The sequence below is a fragment of the Giraffa tippelskirchi genome, chromosome 3 (assembly GCF_054371585.1).
Source record: "Giraffa tippelskirchi isolate mGirTip1 chromosome 3, T2T-mGirTip1v1.2.pri, whole genome shotgun sequence".
NCBI lineage: Eukaryota > Metazoa > Chordata > Mammalia > Artiodactyla > Giraffidae > Giraffa > Giraffa tippelskirchi.
Genome location: NC_137277.1, coordinates 88,817,571 through 88,840,196, shown reverse-complemented (window position 1 = coordinate 88,840,196; position 22,626 = coordinate 88,817,571). Strand labels below are relative to the sequence as shown.

The 22,626-nt window shown below is 36.7% G+C and overlaps 2 protein-coding genes across 15 annotated transcripts in view; one reads left to right on the top strand and one right to left on the bottom strand.

Annotated features, from left to right (window-relative positions):
* Positions 1-2,679, bottom strand: part of FASTKD1 (FAST kinase domains 1) — a 33,780-nt gene extending 31,101 nt beyond the window's left edge. For 3 of the 8 annotated variants that reach the window (XM_081577896.1, XM_081577904.1, XM_081577900.1), the window contains exons 1-2: positions 2,347-2,679; positions 226-738 (exon numbers count right to left, since the gene is read on the bottom strand). In XM_081577896.1, coding sequence (XP_081434022.1) covers positions 226-551 — 326 coding nt within the window. In that variant the 5' untranslated portion in view covers positions 552-738; positions 2,347-2,679. The other 5 variants (XM_081577897.1, XM_081577901.1, XM_081577903.1 and 2 more) reach the window with 4 other exon arrangements.
* A 2,973-nt stretch (positions 2,680-5,652) lies between these two features.
* Positions 5,653-22,626, top strand: part of PPIG (peptidylprolyl isomerase G) — a 36,848-nt gene continuing 19,874 nt past the window's right edge. The window contains exons 1-6 of one of the 7 annotated variants that reach the window (XM_081577911.1): positions 5,653-5,776; positions 6,414-6,493; positions 20,376-20,425; positions 21,636-21,683; positions 21,938-22,076; positions 22,178-22,252. In XM_081577911.1, the coding sequence (XP_081434037.1) occupies positions 22,016-22,076; positions 22,178-22,252 (136 nt within the window). In that variant the 5' untranslated portion in view covers positions 5,653-5,776; positions 6,414-6,493; positions 20,376-20,425; positions 21,636-21,683; positions 21,938-22,015. Of the gene's footprint in view, positions 5,777-6,088; positions 6,204-6,413; positions 6,494-20,375; positions 20,426-21,635; positions 21,684-21,937; positions 22,077-22,177; positions 22,253-22,626 lie in introns of those variants that run through there. The other 6 variants (XM_081577910.1, XM_081577905.1, XM_081577906.1 and 3 more) reach the window with 6 other exon arrangements.

Genomic DNA, 22,626 nt, shown 5'->3' with positions numbered 1-22,626 from the left:
ATAAAAAGTCACCTTCAGTATTAAGTTTTGATATACATATACACAGTGAAATGATTACTGTAATCAAAAAATATCTGCCAAGTATCTTTAAAATATTAGGTGATCAGGAAAACTATTTTAAGGGAAAAAACCACATTACTTTTCATTTCAAAGAGATTTTTATAAAATTAAAATATAAAAATAAACTATAATCATTTCTATAAAACCTAAAAGCACATTACTTACTGTTGTATGATGTATAACACATTCACCAAGGTACTGTCGCTCATGAATCCCATTTTAGTTTTAGCTAAATTATGAAGAGTAAGAAATTGGGGATGGTTTCTGATACAGTCCACATTTTTTACTGAGCTGGTCTTCTGCTTTTGAAACTGCCAAAGCATACTGAGTGCACATCCCACTTGCTTTTCTGAAAGTAGGGATTTGTTTTTTTCAATAAGACCGAATATTTGCTCTTCATCTGTACAATTATTCATCTGACTAATTAATGGTTCAAAACTAAAGGGTCGAACTCTCCAGGAGAATGGACGAATAGCTCTTAGGCAAAGCATATTGTCAACAATGAATCTAGGGGGAAAAAAACCTATCTTTTCATTTACATCACAAATTTTCTTAGGTAAAGAAAACCATTTGCAACTAGTAGTCAGGTGCAATATGCTGGTATAAAAATAACTGTTTTTCCTTCATGTATTTTGCTTCCATTATGATGACTCCAAGTCCCATTTCAATATGCAGCTTCTGTAAAGAAATTGGTTTAACATGGTCATACTCATGTTATTAATACCAAATTAGTTTCAAAATTCTCATTACAGGAACAACTTTTTTCCTGAAATAACTATAGACTTTGTTCTTAGCCTGAACCAGAGAGCAGGATTTGATCCAAAGCGAAAAGTCCAGGAAAAGGGGTTTCTTTCTGCATTTCATCTAAAAAAAGGTTAAGTCTGGACTTCCCCAGTGGTCCAGTGCTTAAGACTCTGCCTGCCAATACAGGGGACATGGGTTTGATCCCTGGTCAGGTAAGATTCTATATGCTGTGGAGCAACTAAGCCCTTGCACCACAGCTACTAAAACCAAGAGCCTGTACTCCTCAACAAGAGAAGCCACTGCAATGAGAAGCCACAGCTTGCCGCAACTAGAGAAAGCCCATGTGCAGCAAGAAAGGCCCAACACAGCCAAAAATAAATAAATAAATGTTAAATCTGACACATAAAGTTTTCAAATTTGACTATAAAAGCAGATGGGGTTGGGGGACCCAAACCAAACTCTTTGCAATAAACAAATATACTGCCTTTATAGTTTTTAAAAAGAGTAGCCATTAATTCATAGCCACAATTTTTCAAATGTTTTTTTCAGAAGAATAGTCTCTGATGTATTTAATTCCAAGATAATTTCTCGCTTCTTTCTCCTTGTACTCTAAAAGCACCCAAACAATTTAATCACTATATTGGCCTTACGCAGGTTTTAAGCAATAAACGAGATGATTAGAGCCCAATCAGGAAATATGAAGAAATCAAGTAATGTATCAGGGTGTAGTGAAGCAACATGAAAACCAAAGATTATTATGAAAAAGAATAATTTGTTTTTAAAGTATGTCTAAGTTTCTAGTTGAGAAACAATGGTTAGAAAAGCTGGGACTAAAACCATATCATCTAACAGTTCTACAACAGTTTACAACGGACTTTTAAAGTATTATCCCAATAAATTCTCTCAACCTGCCAGAGAGATGCTATCATTTGAATTTTACAGATAAAAGCTACTTTCATAAAGATTAAAAATCTACTCTAGTACTAATGAAGCTGTGACAACCACATAGTTCTTTCACTCTTTCAACTTGAACAGCCTCATTACATGAACAAACCAATAGTAAAAGCATGCCTCAGAATCCTCTCTATTGCTATGCCAAGCTGTCTGCACGGAAGAATAAACGATGAGACAAATTGGCTACTCTGTGGCAATCTGCACTGAATCCTGACCCATCCTGACTTGCGACACACGCATACACAAAAATCCCCGCACAAAGCAAAGGTATCTTCAAGAATCTCCTGCCTGTCTACAGCTGAAAGAGGAAGTAGCTCACGGCTTAGAATACCAATGTCAAGTCTAACCGACCCAGCTAACCGACCTTGGGAAACTGACTCTACCAAAGGAGGGATCTCGGGACTATAGAGATAAGTACCCGCCGCGAACAGGTATAGTGCAGGGTATACAGTGCAGCAGCACCCTTTGAAAATGGCAGGCATCCTCGGCGCTTGGCACACAGTGGCGCTGAACGAATGTGGTCTCCCGGTCCCGCTGGGAGAGAGCTCAGCCCTGCCCTAGTCCTCCGCGCTCCGGGAAATACAATACCTGGAAGGAAGCCTCCGGACTCTGTACCCCGGAACCGAAACGTGCTGGGTACAAGAAGAAAACCTATCGCCGTCACCCGATCCTGATTTGCGGGCAAATTCTTTCCTCAACCCCAGGGAACTTTTCTGGAGGATCGCGGGGAAGCCTGGTTAGGAGGGCTCAGAACTCATGGCTTTTCCTGGTCGCCTAGCATGGGACGCAACAGGCTTGGATACGTCACTCACGCCTCCCTTCTATCCCAGACTTTTCTTCTGGTGGTGTCCTTTCCAAAACCCGGAAAAAAAGGCCGAGGGAGCCCAGCGTGCACGGCCAAAGGCATGCACTACATGCCCCAGGGGACCTCGCGGCGAGGGTCGTGGAATAGACGTGGCATACGCATTTTTGGGGGAATTCTGGGTATTGTAGTTCCTCATTGAGATAGACTTGGGTAGCACGTCTTAAACCGTTGTAATTATAGGTCCTTGTTGTTTAGTCGCTAAGTCGTGTGGGACTCTTTTGTGACTGCATGGACTATAGTCCACCAGGCTCCTATGTCCATGGGATGGATTTCCCAGGCAAGAATACTGGACTGGGAAGCCATTTCCTCAGGGGCTCCTTCTGACCGAAGAATGGAACCCGCGTGTCCTGCGTTGGCAGGTGGATTCCTTACCGCTGAGCCACGAGGGAAGCCTTTAGGGTACTTGTTTCTCAACTATAAGAGAGAAAGCCCAGTCCATGAAACACTGATATTTTTATAACATACAATATAAATGAATATTTAGAAAAGTGAAATCTGAAAACTTAAATGTGGAAAAGACACATGCAGATTTTTATTTCTTATTATATTCAACATGTATGTAATAGCTATGGAATGGCTATAAAAGCATCAAAACTTCTCTCCATTTCTGCACTGTGTCATGGCAGACAGGTACCAGTTACAGACCACAAAATTTTTTAACAGCTTTATTGAGAAATTATTTACACAGCATACAATGCACCCATTCACAGTGTAAAATTCAGTGACTTTTTGTAATTCAAGAGTTGTGGAACATCACCACAATCAATTTTGGGCCTTGTGTTATCTTGAGGACGTTTAATAGGGATTTTGCTCTAGATTGGCTACTATGAGGAATTTACTGGGCATGTTAATAAATTTTATCAAGAAGGCAGAAAGAATGAAGCTAAGTTAAAGCTTGGATTGGTAAAGAAGCAGCTGTCACTCCTACTAGCCACAATAGGCGGATGTTTGGTCATTTTTTTTGTGGTTTGGACAATACTGTTTTTTGTCTAAGTTCAGGTATGATTATGGAATGGTCTTGTTTTGGTCTTGACACATCAGTCAGAAAGTGGCCTTGTTTCATGTTGGTATTCTGTGCAATTGTTATGCTCAGCAGAAATACCAAGGCTAAGCTATGCCAGACGAGCTCCTGGCAACAACAGCCCTAAATGATAATGACAGTCTTCTTTATGGTCCAACTCTCACATCCAGCTGCTTCAAGACTTCTTTCAGGAATCCTCTAAAATGTGACCATTTATAATGTATACTATATCTAAGTACTTATTAATACTTTACTATTAAATAATTCTTCAGTCACTTCATATAAAAGTCTATCTCTCTAAGAAAAAAGCATATCCTGGAACAAATTAGTAATACTACGTTTGCACACCTCAAAATGTTAACTATGGTATAATCTGTACTATATCCTCAAAGATTGTCTGTAACTGAATGATGAGAAAGAGGGAAACTACACCAATGTCATAGCAATGTTACACATTACCTCTACAAGTAGAAATCTAAGAAATGAATCTGTATATCACAGCTAAATAAAAGTATATTCTAAGGAATCTGAATTAACAAAAATCAAACCAATGCTTAAAAAAATCTATCTCAATATAGTGCTCACTATAAATTAGAATTTTAAAAGTACTAAAGAATTGCCCTCCTCACTGCGAAGTGTGAACTCACATAACCTCTAAATTGTTTGAAGATGAGTATGATGCTACTTTCCTGCAATGAAAGCAATGGCTTAAAGTGGCCAGGACTGTCCTCTCAGTTTTACAGCTAATAAAACCAGTGAAGACCTTTAAGTGTACCTACCACATGCTCAGCTGTTGTTGATCATTACTAATTTACTAAAGATAAAGGAGTCAAGATTTTAAATGATTGTAACTTTCTTTTCATACAATAATAAAATCTAAGTCCTCTGTTTCCTTTTGTTTGTTTTTACAGAAAAACAGATTTATTGTAAGGAATTGGCTTACAATTGTGGCGGCTGGAAAGTCTGAAATCTGTGGGGTGGGTGAGCAGGCTGTAAGTGCACATAAGAGTTGATATTGCAGTCTTGAGTTTGAAATCAACACAGCAGGCCAAGCATGTTCGAAACCCAGGCCAAGTTTCTATGATGCCATCTTGAGGCATAATGCTTTCTTCCTTAGGAAATCTCAGCCTCTGCTCTCAAGGCCTTAAGCTGATTGGATGAGTCCCACCCTGCTTTACTTTAATTTTTGGGATTGTAAATGTTTATCACATCTAAAATATACCTTCGGAACCACATCTAGACTATTCTTTGACCAAATAACTGGGCACCATATCCTAGCCAAGTTGGCACATAACAGTAACCATCACAAGGGAGCTGTTTTCTTTAAAACACATGGCATATCTTCACAATGACTGCCCTCAACTCCCCTGAATATCAGGAGGAATTATTATAATTCTAACAATCTAGGAACTCTTAACCTCTTGAAACAAGTAAATAGCAACGTATGTCCTAAATAGTGTTCTCCCCAGAAAGCACTGGATTTGGAGTCAAAGCCTTACTTTGGTATTTAGGAACAATGTCTTTGGGAAGGCACTTATCTTCCTTGAGCCTCAATTTATCTGTGAAACAAGGATAATAACACATCATGGTGTTGCTATGAGAATATTTTTAAAAGACAACAAAGGGCGTCAGTGTCTTCTATAATTTCCTCCTTTCCTCAAACAGCACTTTGTTCATTTCTATTTTTTTTAAATGTGTGTCACAGCATTAACTAGAAGCTGATCTGGGAAGCTCTTTGAAAGTAGGGTCTCCTTCCCAATACCCTGGCAGAGGCTCAATCAATGTTTATTAAGTGAAGCACTTCACTTCACGAACGACTTGACATTCTAACGGTTACAAACGCTGTCAATCAACTTACACAGAAACCATTAAGCTACCTATGGGCCAGGCATTTAACTCGCTCCCAAACCCAAGAACGCCAGGGAGGGTGAGGTAACGCATGCAAGGGATCACCAGAAGAAGCGGACCACCGAGCAGTGACGTATTTCCGGCGCGACGTTTCCCCTCCACGCCGGGACTGGGTTGTGGGGGGAGGGAGGCGGTTAGTGGTCTTTAGCGCCTTTTCTGGCGGCGGTAGATTTGAAGCGCTTTAAAGGACCGGACCCCAGGAAGAGGAGACTGGACTGGTGCAAGTAGGTAGCGCAGGGCCTGTGTTGTTTCGGTACCTTCTTTTGCAGCAGTGCTGGGGTGCGAGAGCGGGAAGGGCCCTAGAAGAGGGGCGGAGCCGGCGCGATAGGCCCAGACCGACTTAACCGTCTTCCTCTCAAGATATTGGGGCTGCCCGATCCCAGAGGGGCCCCCGAGGATCGTGGCGCTAGCTTTGCAGCAGGTGCTACTGGAGAGGGCTTCCAGCCGTGCCTTCCGGACCTGGAAAATGGCCCTCCCCCTGCTAGCCCCCGCCCTCCCTTCTCGGGCGCACACCTCCCTCCCTGACGCATTTTGCCGCACAAGCTGTAATATGGCGGCAGCGACGGTGGCCTGAACTCTAGGGAGCCGGGGTGATTTTGATGCTTCAAAATCGTAAGACCGAGCGCGAATGCGGGGTAGATGGGAGGATAGGTAGGGAAACGGGACGCGTTACCTGCCATCCTGTTAGATTAGGGGTGGCAGGCGAGGAGCCTGGATCTCGGGGGTTAAGATTAGCACGAAGACGGGCTTTCCCTCTGCTCCGACCTTTTCCTCTCATAGCGACTGTCCTGCGTAGTGTAGTGGCACAGGCCACTTAGTTCTCCCCAAACTCCAATCCAGGCTCTTCCCTTCTTATCCCAGAACTGACTCCAAGTTCTCCCACGTTTCCGAAGAACTGTGAGCAGCGCAGGCCTTTTAGGAGGAATTACTCTTGGAGGAAGGTGATGGCTTCGGAATTCCAAATGCTTTGGGGGAAGTGTGCGAATTTGGCTCGATTTTAGTCTTTTAAGGTGCTGAATCGAGGTCTGCGGGAATGGGAAACTCTTAGTCGTCTTGAAAATGTTATAAAAGCACCATTTTGTGCATTGATATTCATTTCTTCCCACAATAGTACTTTATGCAGGACTAAGGTTTGCAGTGGTGGTCAGAAATGCGTCCAAGGAACAATTAAATGTTGTGGAAGTTGGGTACGGTTAATTTTCAGTAGCCAAAACCAGATAGAAAAAGTGAGTCTGTGGATTACCGTTTAGCAAAGAATGGCCGGTTTGTACAGATGATGGAGAGGGGGTGTGTAAATAGTTTTGAAATCGCGGTATAAAATCCAGAAAAGGCACCGACATCTAGAATGGCTGTTTCTCTAATTCATGTTTTGTATATATGCGAAAATTTACCCTTTTTATCCACCCTCCCCCTTTTTTTTTTAGTTTAATCATTTCAGATGGGATCTTCTCTATAAGGAATTACATACATCTGTTTTAAACAGAGCTCTCTTTACCTTAACGTTTTCTTTATGATTCAAGAGTATTGGTGTCCTGAGATCCTAATGGCGTCTTGTCTTGTAATAGGATTCTGTGCCTTTTTAAAAATTTTGTTTACTTTTTAAGGTTTTTGCTTTTGCGAACTTTTGTCAGAGTTGCCTTGCCCTGTTGTCAGGAGTGTACAAGTAAGCAAACTTACAAGGTTAGAAATTTTGAGTTCTTTTCTGATCCAGCCATCGTTCTGAACTTCAGTTTTTTTTTCATCTATAAAATTATATTCTAATTTCAGGCTATTATCAAGCTGTGGGCTTCAAAAGTAAATATTCAGGTTTGTTAAAATTCTGTGTAAAATTAGCTTTGAGTAAGAGCTCAGTGGTTCCCCTATGAGTGAAAAGCATACATTACATTTATTGTGACTTATTAAAGGCCTTTCATTTTTGGTGCTTGATACTGTGGTCTTGCGGTATCGGTGTTCTTTTGGTAAAGTCTTTATTCTTTTGATATTTTGCATATTTTAAATTAGATTTCCTGTCAGGCAGCCTCCATTCTCCGATACATCGGGAAATTGGTAATAGTTCATAGTAGGATGAACTAGTTCTACTAGTTGTCAGGACACCATCTACAGTTCTTCAAGTGTTGCTCTTTTAAGAAATATATGTTGATGTTTTCCCTTATCGTTTTATTTATAGGATATTTCAACCGGATTAGAATGTATTATTTATTCTCTGTATCCTCATGTACTAAGGTGTCTTACTTGTTATATGTAGTTGGAATCCATAGATAATTCAAGTTATTTGAAGAGTTTATTGCAAATCTCTCTGCTACACAGTTTTTTTTCTTCTTTTTTGTCTTTAATATTAGTACCAGTTTTTAGTTTTCATTTAAGTGTCAGTGGTTTTGACCTGGTTTAATGAATATATGGTCTCCATATGAACTCTGTATATTTTTATTTCTGTAAGGCAGATCTTGCATCTTGAAATATACTACAGGCAGTGTTATAAATTCTCTGTATGCTGTAACTGGGACTTTGTACTTTTAGTACCAGACAGGAAATGTTTTACACTTCGTTTTAGTTTGAGTAGTGGCTTAAAATGATTACCAGCTTGTTCTTGGAATTTAATTATGTCATACTTATGGGTATCAATTTTTGATATTAAAATGGTTATTTTTAAAGCATGATTCCTTAACCTACTGATTTTTAAATTGCATGAAGCCTGATTGTATATATTAATAAGTTACTGTTAATTGTGCATAAACTTTAGCTTAAGGTTTATTCATAATTAAATCTCTGCATCGTGGTCACTTGATAAAAAGTAAAATTATGTAACCATTATCTGGAATATTTAGGAATAAGCTACTTTCTTTCTTTCCTTATTTTAATTGGAGGATAATTGCTTTACAAAATTGTGATGATTTTTGCCTTACATTAATATGAATCAGGCACAGGTTATAAGCTACTTTCCATAGTGAAGCTATAATCTTAACCAGAAAACTCTTGCTTGTTTTTTTCCCACTTGTGACTTTGAGCCAATCACTTCAATTCTCTAGTCTTCTTGTTCCCAAGTCTATACAATTAGAAGATTGGACCAGATTACCTATTTCCTTCAAACTTCTAAAGTCTGTAATTTTTTATTTAGGAGTTACTGGATTAAATAACAAACTGCTAGGATGGTTTGGTTGCTAGGATACTATCTCTTGAGACAGTGGGATAAGTTTATTGTTATAAGAGCTTAGATAATTGCAGGTACAATATTAAGAATATTAGCAGAGATTTCCCAGTTGGTATATGGTTTTTAGTTTGGCACTAGCATAGTTGTACTATGTCTCTCAGATTGTACATGCAGTAAGTTATTTAACACCAAACTTGGCATCATACTAGCTTTTCTCTTTTTAAGTTTTCTGAAGGATTTAGGAATCTAGTAAGTGCCTGGAAGTGAAGTGAGTTAGTTACTCAATCGAGCCTGACTGTTTGTGACCCAGGGAGTGCAGCCCACCAGTCTCCTCTGTCCTTGGAATTCTCCAGGCAAGAATACTGGAGTGGACAGTCATTCTCTTCTCCAGGGGATCTTCCTGACTCAGGGCAAACCCAGGTCTCCTGCATCACAGGCAGATTCTTTACCATCTGAGCCACCAGGGAAGCCGTACTAACTGCCTATACACTGTTAATCATGTTTTTACCGGTGCAGAGGTTTGTGACTATCAGAGACACTGAGGGAAAAGGAACTATATGGAAGATCATAGTTGCCTTTTCTGACACCCTAGAATGCCAACTTGTTTGTACTTAGTTCACTAACAACCTGGCATTCATAAATGTATTTAGATATCTTTTAACCAGTCTGTTTTTACTTCTCATTTGACTTCTGTGAACTACATTAAGGTATAGAGTAATGTAAAATGTGATGTTAGATTGCTGTCTTTGAAAGTCGTCAATATCTGCTATACTTTTAATTAGTTTGACTTAATATGATTGCACTTAGAGGTGCACATCTTCTATGAAAATTGCTACCTGTTTTATTAAACTTAGATACTTCCCATCTTTATTTCTTGGTCTTGAACTGAAAATGCTCTCTCTTATAGTGGATTCTGTTTAAAGAAAAGAAAACAGACACTTTATTAACAGAATGTAGCCCCAGTAGGCATATCTAAAGAATAAGCTCCTTTCAGTTATGGAATAGGTTGAGAGGATTTACTCACTACAGATACATATTAGCAATACTCCATGTGGGAAGCAGTACATGTGGGAGAAAAGACACTGAGTAAGTCTTCTGCTCAAGCCTTAACTAGCATTCTGTTTAGCAGTGTAGTGCTGGACCAGGCATTGTGCTTGGTGTTAAAGATAGAAAGGTTCTGAGTTCAAGGAGTTTGTTATTGTTTAGTTGTTAAGTTTTGTCTGACTCTTCTGCGACCCTGTGGACTGTAACCTGCCAGCGCCTCTGTCCATGGGGTTCTCCAGGTAAGAATACTGGAGTGGGTTGCCATTTCCTTCTCAAGACAAATTTATGATAATGAAAATAAAATTCAACAAATAATCATTTTAACTTCAGAGAGTCAGGGTGAAGTTCCTAGAGTGTACTTTGGCTGTGTTCAATCTTTAAGGACAGTTAGGAATTAACCAAGGGACTCAGAAAAGGCAAAAACCTGCTTGTCATCACAGTAGTTAAGAGTATTTACTATCTCCATTTTCAAGACTTAGTACTCTGAAGACTCCCTCATACTGTGTGAAACTTCTAAGTAATTCTTGGAGTTAAGAATGGAGTTAAGAATGTAATTCCATGTAATGAAGAATGTAATAAAGTCAGTGTGTTATCTATTGCCTAATTACAAATTTCACTTTCACTTTGGGGCTTCCCTGGTGGCTCAGCTGGTAAAGAATCTTCCTGCAGTGTGGGAGACCTGGGTTTAATCCCTGGGTTGGGAAGATCCCCTAGAGGAAGGCGTGGCAACCCACTCCAGTATTCTTGCCTAAAGAATCCCCATAGACAGAGGAGCCTGGTGGGCTACAGTCCACGGGGTCGCAAAGAGTTGGGACACGACTCAGCAACAAAGCACAATTATAAATACCATGTTTTTTTACTATATGTTTTAATAATTAGTTGCCTATGTCCTTCTGCCCCCTACCTCCAACCTTCATGTTACTTTAGGTGAGTATGGAAATTATTTCATGTCTGAAGCTACAAGATTAAACTTTTTACTTAATGAATTTGTTTCATCTCTGATATTTTTATGAAATACATTTGTTGCAGAAGTTTCAGGTGGAGCAGTGGTAAAGAATCCGCTTGCCAGTGCAGGACACATAAGAGACACAGATTCGATCCCTGGGTCATGCAGATCCCTTAGAGTAAAAAATGGTAACCCACTCCAGTATTCCTGCCTGCAAAATTCCATGGACAGAGGAGCCTGGCAGGCTGCAGTCCATGGGGTCACAAAGAGTTGGACACAACTGAGCACAAGAGCACATGGCATATCACACATCCTAGCATTTAATGTTTTGAAATTTTATTGCATTATATATTGTTGACATATTAAAGTGACTATGATACTGTTGATAAATAAAAATATTTGTAATTCTATCTGCTTAGAAGAAACTTAAAGAATATACATTAAAATGATAAAAGTTATGGCTTAATTTTATGCATTTTTGTGTATTCAGCTTTTTTCATGAGCTTGTTAGCTTTACTGATAATCTTTATTTTCTTTATAAATAAATAAATTTTCTTTATAAATAAAGTAGATGGACATAAGTATCAAATACTCAGATTTCTGAGGGAGTCAGGCAGGAGAGGTGAATGCAAGAGCTCAAGTAAATGATAAATGGTAACAGCTAACATGCAGTAGTGGAAACTAGGTCAGACTGGAACATATGTACCTCATGTAATGGGGTATACTATGCTGATTGCTGTACAGGAATGGGGCATGTTGCTTAATACAATGATTTTTTTTTAAAGAAAAAAATATAGCTGCATTTTACAGGAATAGCTGCAACTCATTTAGATTAAACAGCTGTGCAGTGAACAGTTAACCTGCAGATTATTTCTCTGAAAGCTTTCTTTGTGAACTATTCTTAGGAAATTCATGACTTATTTTATTGAAAATTGCATAGACTTGATTTTTGTCCTGAATTGTGTTTTTGGTATCTGTCAGTATTGTTTTCTCTTTGCATACATGCTGAGTTGCTTCAGGTGTGTTTGACTCTCTGCAACCCTGTGGACTGTAGCCCACCAGGCTCCTCTGTCCAGGGGGCTCTCCAGGCAAGAATGCTAGAGTGGATTGCCATGCCCTCCTCCAGGGTTCTTCCCAACTCAGGGATCGAACCCACATCTCTTACATATCCTGCATTGGTAGACAAGTTTTTTTACCACTAGCGCCACCTCTTTACTCCTTAAAAAGAAAAAAAAATTGACTAGATGTTTGTGTTACATTTTTTAGACATTGTAATAACAGGAAATCGTAATTAAAGAGGGAATACTATATCCTATTTTTGATTAGATAAAATTTGGTATCAGTAATGTTAGAGACATAGCATTGAGCCATCTTTTGTGTCATCATTGTTCTAACTATTAATGTTAGAACATTTACATACTTAAGATATTTATATAGTGCTTTTAATAATAATTTGTTAATAATAATTTGCTATCTTTCATGTTTCTTAAATTTAAAGCATATTTGATTTGTTATTTCAAGATAGCATTTAAATCTGTTTCTAAGAAAAGTATCCCTGTGTGGTGTTACCTAAAGGAGTATTATAACCACACAGAGACATGTACATTATAATCTTAGATTGTATGTACATTTTTTAATTCTATTATGAATTTTTTATTTATAATAGCAGTTATGTTTGTTAAAGAAGTAGAAAGAAGTACAGTGAGGCAAAAACACTCTTCAGTTTTTTTGTTTTTTTTTTTGTAAATGGAATATAGTTAGTTGGCTTACAGTGTTGTGTTAGTTTCTGTTATTCACATATAGTGAATCAGCTATACGTATACATACATATATCCCCACTCTCCAGTCTTAAAACCAAATAGTGTAGTGGTTATTTCCTTTCAGTCTTTTTTTCTCTTTTTGTAAATCTTTGAATTTGAAGGAGTACTTTATGTGATTATAATAATATTGCATTATTGTTTTATATCTTGAGTATTTTTAACAAATAATGAGCATTTTCTAAATTATTGATCACTGTAAGCATTGCTTCAACAACTGTGATATTTTGTTCAACTAGAGATCATAATCTAATCATTTTTCATAATACTGAAAAGGTTACTTCGGATAGTATAAAAGGAGCACTAACATGGCCAACTTTATACATGAAGGCTTTCTAAGATAGTTCCTTACAGTAGATTCCTAGCAATTGGATTTTTAAGGTATAAACCAGTTTGAGGTATAAACAGTTTTTACATACATTTCCAGAGGATTTGCTTACTGTATTGGGAATTATTCTTTTAAAAGATCTTTGCTATTTTAATAAGCAGAAAATTATCTCATTTTGTTAGTATTTCTTTAAAAATATTTTCCTGATTATAAAATTATACCTGTTGAAGAAAATTTGGAAAACAGAAATACATAAAAATTACTCTTAAATTCATGACCCAGATATTATCAGTGTTAATATTTTGTTGTAAATCCTTTTGTTTTAGATGTAATTGACATATAACTTTAAATTTGTTTCAGATGTACAATATGATCACTGTGTATGTGATTATATGTGTATAATTCACTGTGTGTGTGATTGATGGTGGTGGTGGTTTAGTCACGTAGTCATGTCCAACTCTTGCGACCCCATAGACTGTAGCCTGCCAGGCTCCTCTGTCCATGGGATTCTCCAGGCAAGAATACTGGAGTGGGTTGCCATTCCCTTCTTCAGGGGATCTTCCTGACCCAGGAATCAAACCGTGGTCTCCTGCATTGCACGCAGATCTTTACCTACTGAGCTATGAGGGAAGCCCATGTGTATGTGACTATGTGTATATATTGCAAAATGATCACCATAGTAAGTCTAGTTAACGTTCATTCACCTCACACACAAATTTTTTTTCATTGTGACAAGATCATCTGTTCGACAACTTTCAAATATAGAGCACAGGATTACTGGCCATGCTGTACACTGTATTCTTGGGGCTTCCCAGGTGGTGCCAGTCTTGCAGTGCAGGAGATGTAAGAGACGTGGGTTTGATCCCTGGGTTGGGAAGATCCCCTGGAGGAGGGAATGGCAACCCACTCCAGTATTCTTGCCTGGAGAATCCCATGGACAGAGGAGCCTGTTGGGCTACAGTCCATAGGGTCGCAAAGAGTCAGACCAACTGAAGAGACTTAGCATGCGTGCATGCACACTATTTTTTTAGGACTTTAAAAGTTCAGATTTGGGGGGGGGGTTGTTTTGTTTTATGATTCCATGTATGAGATTTTACAGTATTTGTTTTTCTCTGCCTGACTCTTTTCACTTAACACAATGCCCTGAGGCCCATCCATGTTGTCACAAGTGGAAGGATTTTCTTCCTTTTTTGTGACTAAATAATATTCCTCAATGTGTGTGTGTGACACATTTTCTTTATCCACTTATCAGGGGACACTTAAGTTGTTTCCATGTCTGTAAGTAATGCTGCATAATTCATGATTCATTAATATTTTGATGTAAATCCTATTTTTCCTTTTAGTTTTATTGAGGTAATAGCACTGTGCAAGTTTAAAGTGCATAGCATGATGAATTGACTTACACATTGAAGAGTGATTGCCACAATAAGTTCAGTTTAACATCCACCATCTCATACAGATACAAGGGAAAAAATGATGCTTTTTGCTTGTGATGAGAGCTTTTAGAATTTTATTCTCTTAGCAACTTTCAAATATACCATACAGCAGTGCTAACTGTGTTAACAATGTTGTATATTACATCCCTAGGAGTTACTTATCTTATAACTGAAAGTTTGTACCTTGTGACCATTTCATCCAGTTCCCTCACCCCTAGCCCCTGCCTCTGGTAACCGTAAATCTGATATCTCTCTCTCTGAGTTTGGTGTGTTTGTGCATGTGTGAATGCATGTTTGTGTGAATATATTTTTAAATTTACTTTCAGATTCCACATACAAGTAAGATCATACAGTATTTATCTGTCTGACTTAACTTCACTTAGCTTATTGTCTCCAAGGTCCAGCCATGTTGCAAATGGCAGTTTCCTTTTTTTATTGAATGATATCTTTTTTTTTATATATAAATTTATTTATTTTAGTTGGGGGCTAATTACTTTACAATATTGTAATAGTTTTTGCCATACATTGACATGAATCAGCCATGGGTTTACATGTGTTCCCCTTCCTGGACCCCCCACCCACCTCCCTCCCCATCCCATCCCTCTGGGTCATCCCATTGCCCCGGCCCTGAGCCCTTGTCTCATGCATCGAACATGGAATGGTGTTCTGTTTCACATATGATAATATACATGTTTCAATGCTATTCTCCCAGAACATCCCACCCTCACCATGATATCTTTTTTATGTGCATTTGATATCTGTAAAATTGGAATCTTACAGATAATACTGCTCGCTAACTTGCTTTCTTTCACCTAATATATTATGAATATCTTCTCATCCATGAGTGGTCTTTGATAATTTTTCTTTTTCAGTTTTATTTTTAAAGAACTTTTAACGGTAGTATTAGTGTGCTTTAGTATTAGTAGTAGCATAAAATTGAAAAGTTATACAGTGAAAAAAATCTTACCCATCTTCCCCAGCTACCCATTTCCTCTCCCACCAGATGCATCTGTATTAGACAAAACACATTTTTTAAAAGTTCTTTTGAAAAGATACAAAGAAAATGTACCATATACGTTTCTGTAGTTTGTTGTTGTTTTTTGTTTGTTTGTTTTTGTTTGTTTGTTTTTTACTTAAAAGGGCTGGGAGATAGCAGATAACCAGCTTCCTCATTCCTTTTTATAGCCAGTAACTTGTATGGAGTTCATATGATTTGTGTAACCTCTTCCTCCTTTATGTACAGTTAGTTTTATAGCCTTTTAACTATTACAAATGATGGTGCCTTGTATGACCTTGTACACACCTTATTTCGCGAATGATGTATAAATTCCTCGGAATAGGGTTATTGAGTCAAAGGGTTATTAATGCATTTGTAATGTGTGTTGTCACATTGGCAAAGGATTATCAAATTTACCCCTTTGCTAGTGTCAGTAATATATGAGGTCAGTATTTTTTATTTCCTTCAATCCAATTGGTGAAAAATGTTACCTCTGTTATTTTGACATGTAAGAATATGATTTCCAATGGCTAGATGAATACCATCCATTTCATGATGATATTGTTTATTTAACCAATTTCTATTACTATACAACTTCTTTTTTTACTTTATAAAAAACACTACAGTGACAGTATATATGAATTTTTTTACCCTTAAAATCCTTTTCACTACATAATTTTGCTATTTTTTTCACTTAAACATTTTTTCTATGTTATATTAAAAATTATATTTTCATAAGCAGCGTAGTAGTCCATCATATGAATATTTCTTAATTTACTTGTCATGTTAGACATTTAGGTTGTTTTTTTGTTTTATTTTTTATAGAAGTATAGTTAATTTACAATGTTGTGTTAGTTGCAAGTGTATAGCAAAGTGATTCAGTTGTGTGTGTGTGTATTCTTTTTCAGATTCTTTTCCATTATAGATTATTACAAGATACTGAGTATAGTTCCCTGTGCTATACAGTAGGTCCTTGTTTCGCTATTTTATACACAGTAGTGTGTCTATGTGTATATAATCCCCAACTTCTAACTCCCTCCCTCCCCATCCCCTTTAGTAACCATAAGTTTATTTTCTATGTCTATGAGTTTATTTCTGTTTTGTAAATAAGTTCATTTGTATCATTTTTTAAGATTCCACATATAAGTGATGCCATGACATTTGTCTTTCTCTGACTTACTTCAGTTAATATGATAATCTCTAAGTCCGTCCACATGGCAGCACTTGGCATTTCATTCTCTTTATGACTCAGTAATATTCCATCTTGTATATATACCACATCTTCTTTATCCATTCATCTATCGACCAACATTTAGGTTGCTTCCATGTCTTGACTGTTGTAAACACTGCTGAAATGAGCATGTATCTTTTTGAACCGTGTTTTTCTCTGGTTTTATGTCTGGGAGTGGGATTGCTGGATCATATGGTAATTCAGTTTTTAGTTTTTTTAAGGAACCTCTGTTCTATTTTCCATAGTGGCTGCACTGGTTTACATTCTCATCAACAGTGTAGGAGGGTTCTCGTTTCTCCACAGCCTCTCCAGCATTTGTTGTTTGTAAAGTTTTTCAAAATAATTTTATTTTTGGCTGTGCTGGGTCTGCGATGCACTGGCTTCTCATTGAAGTGGCTTGTCTTGTTGCAGCTCCTGGGCTCTAGAGCATATTCTCAATAGCTGGGGCACTTGGGCTTAATTGCTCCAAAGGAGGTGGGATTTTCCCAGATCAGGGATCGAATGCGTGTCTCCTGCATTGGCAGGCAGATTCTTTACCACTGAGCCACCAGGGAAGCCCTGATTTTTTGATTATGGCCGTTCTGACTGGTGTGAGGTGATGCCTCATTGTAGTTTGAATTTGCAGTTCTTTTAATAATTAGTGATATTCAGCACCTTTTCACGTGTTTTGGAACATCTGTATGTCTTCTTTGGAGAAATGTCTATTTAGATCTTCTGTCCATTTTTTTTTTTTTAATTTTTTAGGCTGTATGAACTGTTAGGTTGTTCCTAATTACTATTATTTAAAAAATTTAAAAAGTCTTAAGATTTTATTTTAAATGGTTGCCTTTAGAGACATTCGAAGAGTTTGAATTACTAAAGTGTTAAAGGTTAGAATGATTATGAATACATTCTTGGTCTACAGTGCCAAGTTGCTTAGCAAAAGCTTTCATGCTGTTTATATTTTTTATTTCATTTTTTTATGAATTGTTTGTTTATATTCCCTTGGGTAGCCTTTGTGCTTTTAATTGTTTCCTGCATGGACCCTACGGTCCTCAAGGAGGGGAAGAGGGACAGTGAGAGGGCTTCTTTTGGTTGTCACATGGACTGATATTTACAAATAGGGACCAAAGGTGCTTCATGTTCTACAGTGAGTAGGATGGGCCTTGCCAGGGCTTTACAGTAAGGAAACTAGCTCATCATGTTTGGAAATATTTCCCCCAATTTTTTACTTTCTAATTTCCCTTTGAAAAATAGAAATAATACATTTTTTCATGAGATCAAATCTGTTTGTCTCCATTATTTATTTCTTTATTATTTGTTGTTCAATCACTAAGTCATGCAGTCCCAAAGACTGCAGCACACCAGGCTGCCCTATCCTCCACTATCTCCTGGAGTTTGCTCAAGTTCTGTCCACTGAGTTGGTAATGCTATCTGATTGTCTCATCTTCTGCCCACCTCCTTCTCCTTTTGCCTTCAGTTTTTCCCAGAATCAGATCTTTTCCAGTGAGTCAGCTCTTCACATCAGGTGGCCAAAGTATTGGAGCTTCAGCTTGAGCAACAGTCCTTCCAATTAATATTCAGGTTGATTTCCTTTAGGATTGACTGGTTTGATATCTTTGCAGTCCAAAGGACTCTCAAGTTTGTCTCCATCATTTATTTCATTGTTAGTGAACCTGAAAAGTTATTTAACATCCTGAAAGTGAAACACTTAAAAAAATACATTAAGTCTTGAATGCTTTTGTGAAGAGTTACTTTTACAGGTCTGAATTTGTCATAGAAAACTTGGAAAATGAGAAAACTAAAACAAAAATCATCTATGGCTCTTTCACTTAGAAATAGGCTCTAAATATTTTCACATATTTTCTGATATTTTATTTTACTTTGAAGATATGTCTTTCTTTAAATTGGAAACTAATATGTGAACATGTTCTTGTCGCAAAAATTCAAACATTATAGTTAAAGACCCTCATTGACTTCCATCCTTACTCCTGTACCCCTACAGAGTACTTACTGTTTGAAGTTTTGGTATTTATCTCAAGACCTTTCTCTCTGTGGAAGCAGAATATTATTTTAGGGTATTAAAAAAAAATACTTGAATGCCAACTTTGTTTTTTCTTTTCACCCAAACAGGTGTTTTGGATAGTGTGCATAAAGACTTTTTAAACTGTTTTATAGTATTAAATAGCATGTATGTACCACAGTTTACTCAGATGTTATCTCATTTGGGACATTTTGGGTGTTTCCTTTTAACTGTTATTATTGCAGTGTTGCAGAAAAGCATTCTCACACATGCCTATTCTTCCTTGTATGTTTATTGATTTATTAAATATTGGTTTCCTGCCATAATCAAGTTTTGAGGCACTTCAGAATTAAGAGGGGAGCAAAACTGAAAAGGTCTCTCACATCATGAAACTTATATTCTAGTAAGAGGAAAATATATAAAAACTTAAACTTAAAATATCAAGTAGCAATAAATGCCAGGAAGAAAGGTAAAGCAGAATAAGGGAATATAAAGTGCTGGAGGATAGGGCCTGCTTCTGTGAATATACTGGCAAAGAATGATTTCCATGAGGAGGTGATACTTGAGCACTGACTTAAGTGGAGACGTGAACCATGTGAAGATCTGGGGTAAGAGCATTCCTCAGAGGGCGTAGTAAATGTAAAGACTTGACAAAGGCTAGGCCTTGGCTGTTTGGTCTTCCCAGGTGGCACAGTGGTAAAGATTCCACCTGCCAATTCAGGAGACGTGGATTCGATCCTTAGGTTGGGAAGATCCCCTGGAGAAGGGAATGGCTACTGGAGTGGATTATCTGATATTCACTGATAATGTGAATTATCATTAATAGCATGTTATGTTGATTTTATGTTGAAATAATATTTTGGACATACTGAGTTCAATAAAATTTATGTTTTCATCAGTGGTAGCAGCTGGATTGGACAATGGTGTTTACTGTTTTGAGAGAATCAGGGGTCAAGAAAGAAGAATTTTATTTTTTAAATAATATTTATTTATTTATTTTTGGCTGTGCTGGGTCTTCCTTGCTGCTCGGGCTTTTCTCTGGTTGTGGCGAATGCGGGGCTACTCTTAGTTATGGTGCACAGACTTCTTGCAGCAGCTCCTCTTACTGTGGAGCACTGGCTCCAGGGCATGTGCGCTCAGCAGTTGCAGCTCCTGGACTCTAGAGCACAGGCTCAATAGTTGTGGTGCATGGGCTTACTGCTCTGCAGCTCATCCAGCAATCTTTCTGGATTGGGGATCGAACCCTTGTCTCCTGCATTGGAGGAGACACTAGGAGCCCCAAGAATTTTGTTTTAGACAAAGTTTTAATAAAGTTTTACTTTGTTTTAACAAAGTAAATTTAGTGTAACATAACATACCAGAAACTACACAAATTTTAAGTGGAGTTTAATGTTTTCCCAAAGTAAACGTACCCATGTAAGTATCACTTAAACAACAGCAAAAAAAAACAGAGCAAACCGCTATCCTAGTAACCTCCACTTATACTCCTAACTCCATAAGTTAGTGATAGCATTTATTGCGATTTCAAAGTCTCAGGATTATAGGATTGTTTACAGTATGCCTTAGAATTGAGAAACTTGGAAAATCATCAAAGATTTTATCTAAAAGGTTAAGGGTATTAGGAATTACTTTCTAAGCTTTCATAACATTTACTTGCTTTTCAAATTAGGAGTTTTTAAGAACACGGTAAATAGGAAATCAACTGTAATTATAAACAATTTGGTATGTTTTGGGCAGTGCTATCTATACTATACTCTTTCTGAGAATGGAAATCTTTGAGATATTGTGGCTAAACAGCTAACTTTAGAAGTTTTTTATGGAGGAAAATAATTAAATCTCTAAATTTCCTCTTTTTTTTCTGCCTCCAAATGTAGAGAATTTAAGAAGGCCTGCACAAGTTATTTAGAAGATAAAAGATAATCAGGTACTAAGTATCAATAATAATTTAATATTTTTCTTTGAGATAAGATAGTTTCCTCAGATTTATGGATCCAGTGTATTCTCAACTTCATATGTGCATACATTGAAATTTTATACAAATGAAAATGCAACAAACTTAGCAAGCTATTAAAATTAATAAGTTTTGTTTTGTTTTATTGTTTTCAGTAAGTCTGTGTCTGTAATCTTCCTAGAGGATTGAAAGGCCTCTTTTTGTTTCATATGAAACAAATTTTAGTTTGTTTAGTTAGTATATAATTGTCTCTTTTAGAAATAAAAAATGGAGGAGGTTACAGAAAAAGTAGTTTGTACCCCCCCTTTTCCATACAGTAATGAATAAATACATAGGATTTGTATTTTTCAAATTGTTGGTAATTTGGGCAAAGTCTTCCATGCTTTTATTGTTGACTATTCTTACCTGTGGTTGTAGTGTGTGTAAAATTGGTAAGGAATGGTGGTAGATAATATGTACCTACATGTTTAATAAAATTTTGTAAAACTAAATAAATACACACAAATGAGTACAGGTAGAACTGGAGAAATGTGGAATGTGTCAGCATTGTTATGCTTTTTACCCTACAGCTGTGCTATTGTAAAATGTTACTGTGAGGGAAACATGTATCCCTGTATATTATTTCCTATAACTCTGTGAATCTATAAAAATTTCCCTAGATTTAAAATGTCATTCATTGCTTACTGAGCTACTGGCTTAAGACATAATTTTCGCAAAAGCACAAACATTTCAGTTAGTCTCTGTTTTGAACAGATGAACAGATTTTTATAGTTCATTGTTTTGAATGCTGTTTACACTAAGTACCTTTGTTTCTTCTGCTTTTCACCTTACCCTGTCATTTTCCACCAGGTATTACAATTTGGAGGAAGTCCTTAAATGCTTATGAAAACAATGTCTTAACTAGTAGCTATCTGCTCTGTAGATAAAACTTACATAGAGTATCTCACTTATTGATGTTTTTGTCTACATTAGATAGATCAGTATAGGCTGTTGTTCATGATCAAAAAATAACTTCATATGTAAAATGTAATGTATTTTTACTCGTAATGTTAATCTACCACATATATAACTATTGTTAAAGTAGCCCACTTTCTTTTTTCCCTGAGGAATTATTTTTAAGAATTTGAATGTTTTTCTTTTTAAAAGTCCACTATTTTAATCAAAATTTATTTTTGTTTTCTAGGAGCAAAAAGATTGGATCAGTTTGTCCTTGATTTTTCTCTATTTAAAGGTAACCTATCTCTAGTTCACTAATCATACAGACGTAATATAATTTTCTGTTTGAGGTGGCAGTCTGTATTTGGTTTTTAAAATAGAAATTGTATTATATAATGGCTAAACCTTTTATATCTTTTCTACAAGATGCGGTCTGCTCTTTCAAAGAAAATAATCATGTAATTTATGTCATGGAAGTAAATATTAAAATAAATTCAAACTACATTCCTTGTTTATGCTCCACAGAATTTTGTTTTGTTTTCTCTTTAGAAATTTATGAAAAATCTTTGCTAAAACAAAGAAACTATTTTACTGAAACTATTTTACTCAGATTGAAGTATTGACGCCATGGGAATAAAGGTTCAGCGTCCTAGATGTTTTTTTGACATCGCCATTAATAATCAACCAGGTAAGGAAATTAATGTCCCTATTTAACATTTATATATGAATATTTAATATTTTAAATTATCTTTACGTGAAGAAATATAAACCAGCTACCTTCTTTTTCAGCTGGAAGAGTTGTCTTTGAATTATTTTCTGATGTGTGCCCCAAAACATGTGAGAACTTTCGATGTCTTTGTACAGGTTTGTTGACATTTTCACTCACCCTAATAGTTTTAATTTAACACATTTTAGATTTTTTCATGCATTATATTTTTCTTTCTCAGCATGCTGATTATGCAACATTGACTAGACATGAAAGTAATTCTTAGACATATTAATTGTAATAGGATTGTATCAGAGATTGATTTTTCCACTCACTAGAAAAGCATGGGTGCTTTTTAAATGAATTTTTAAAGGAATTCCTGAGAGGAGTGAAAATTCTGTAGCTTAAAGAAGTCTTTATAGATCAAGAGAAATAATTTTTTATTTATTCATTTTATTTAAATTTTTCTTTCAGTTTTAAGATGTAATTGATGTATATCACTGTATGAGTTCAGGTGTGCAGCACAATGATT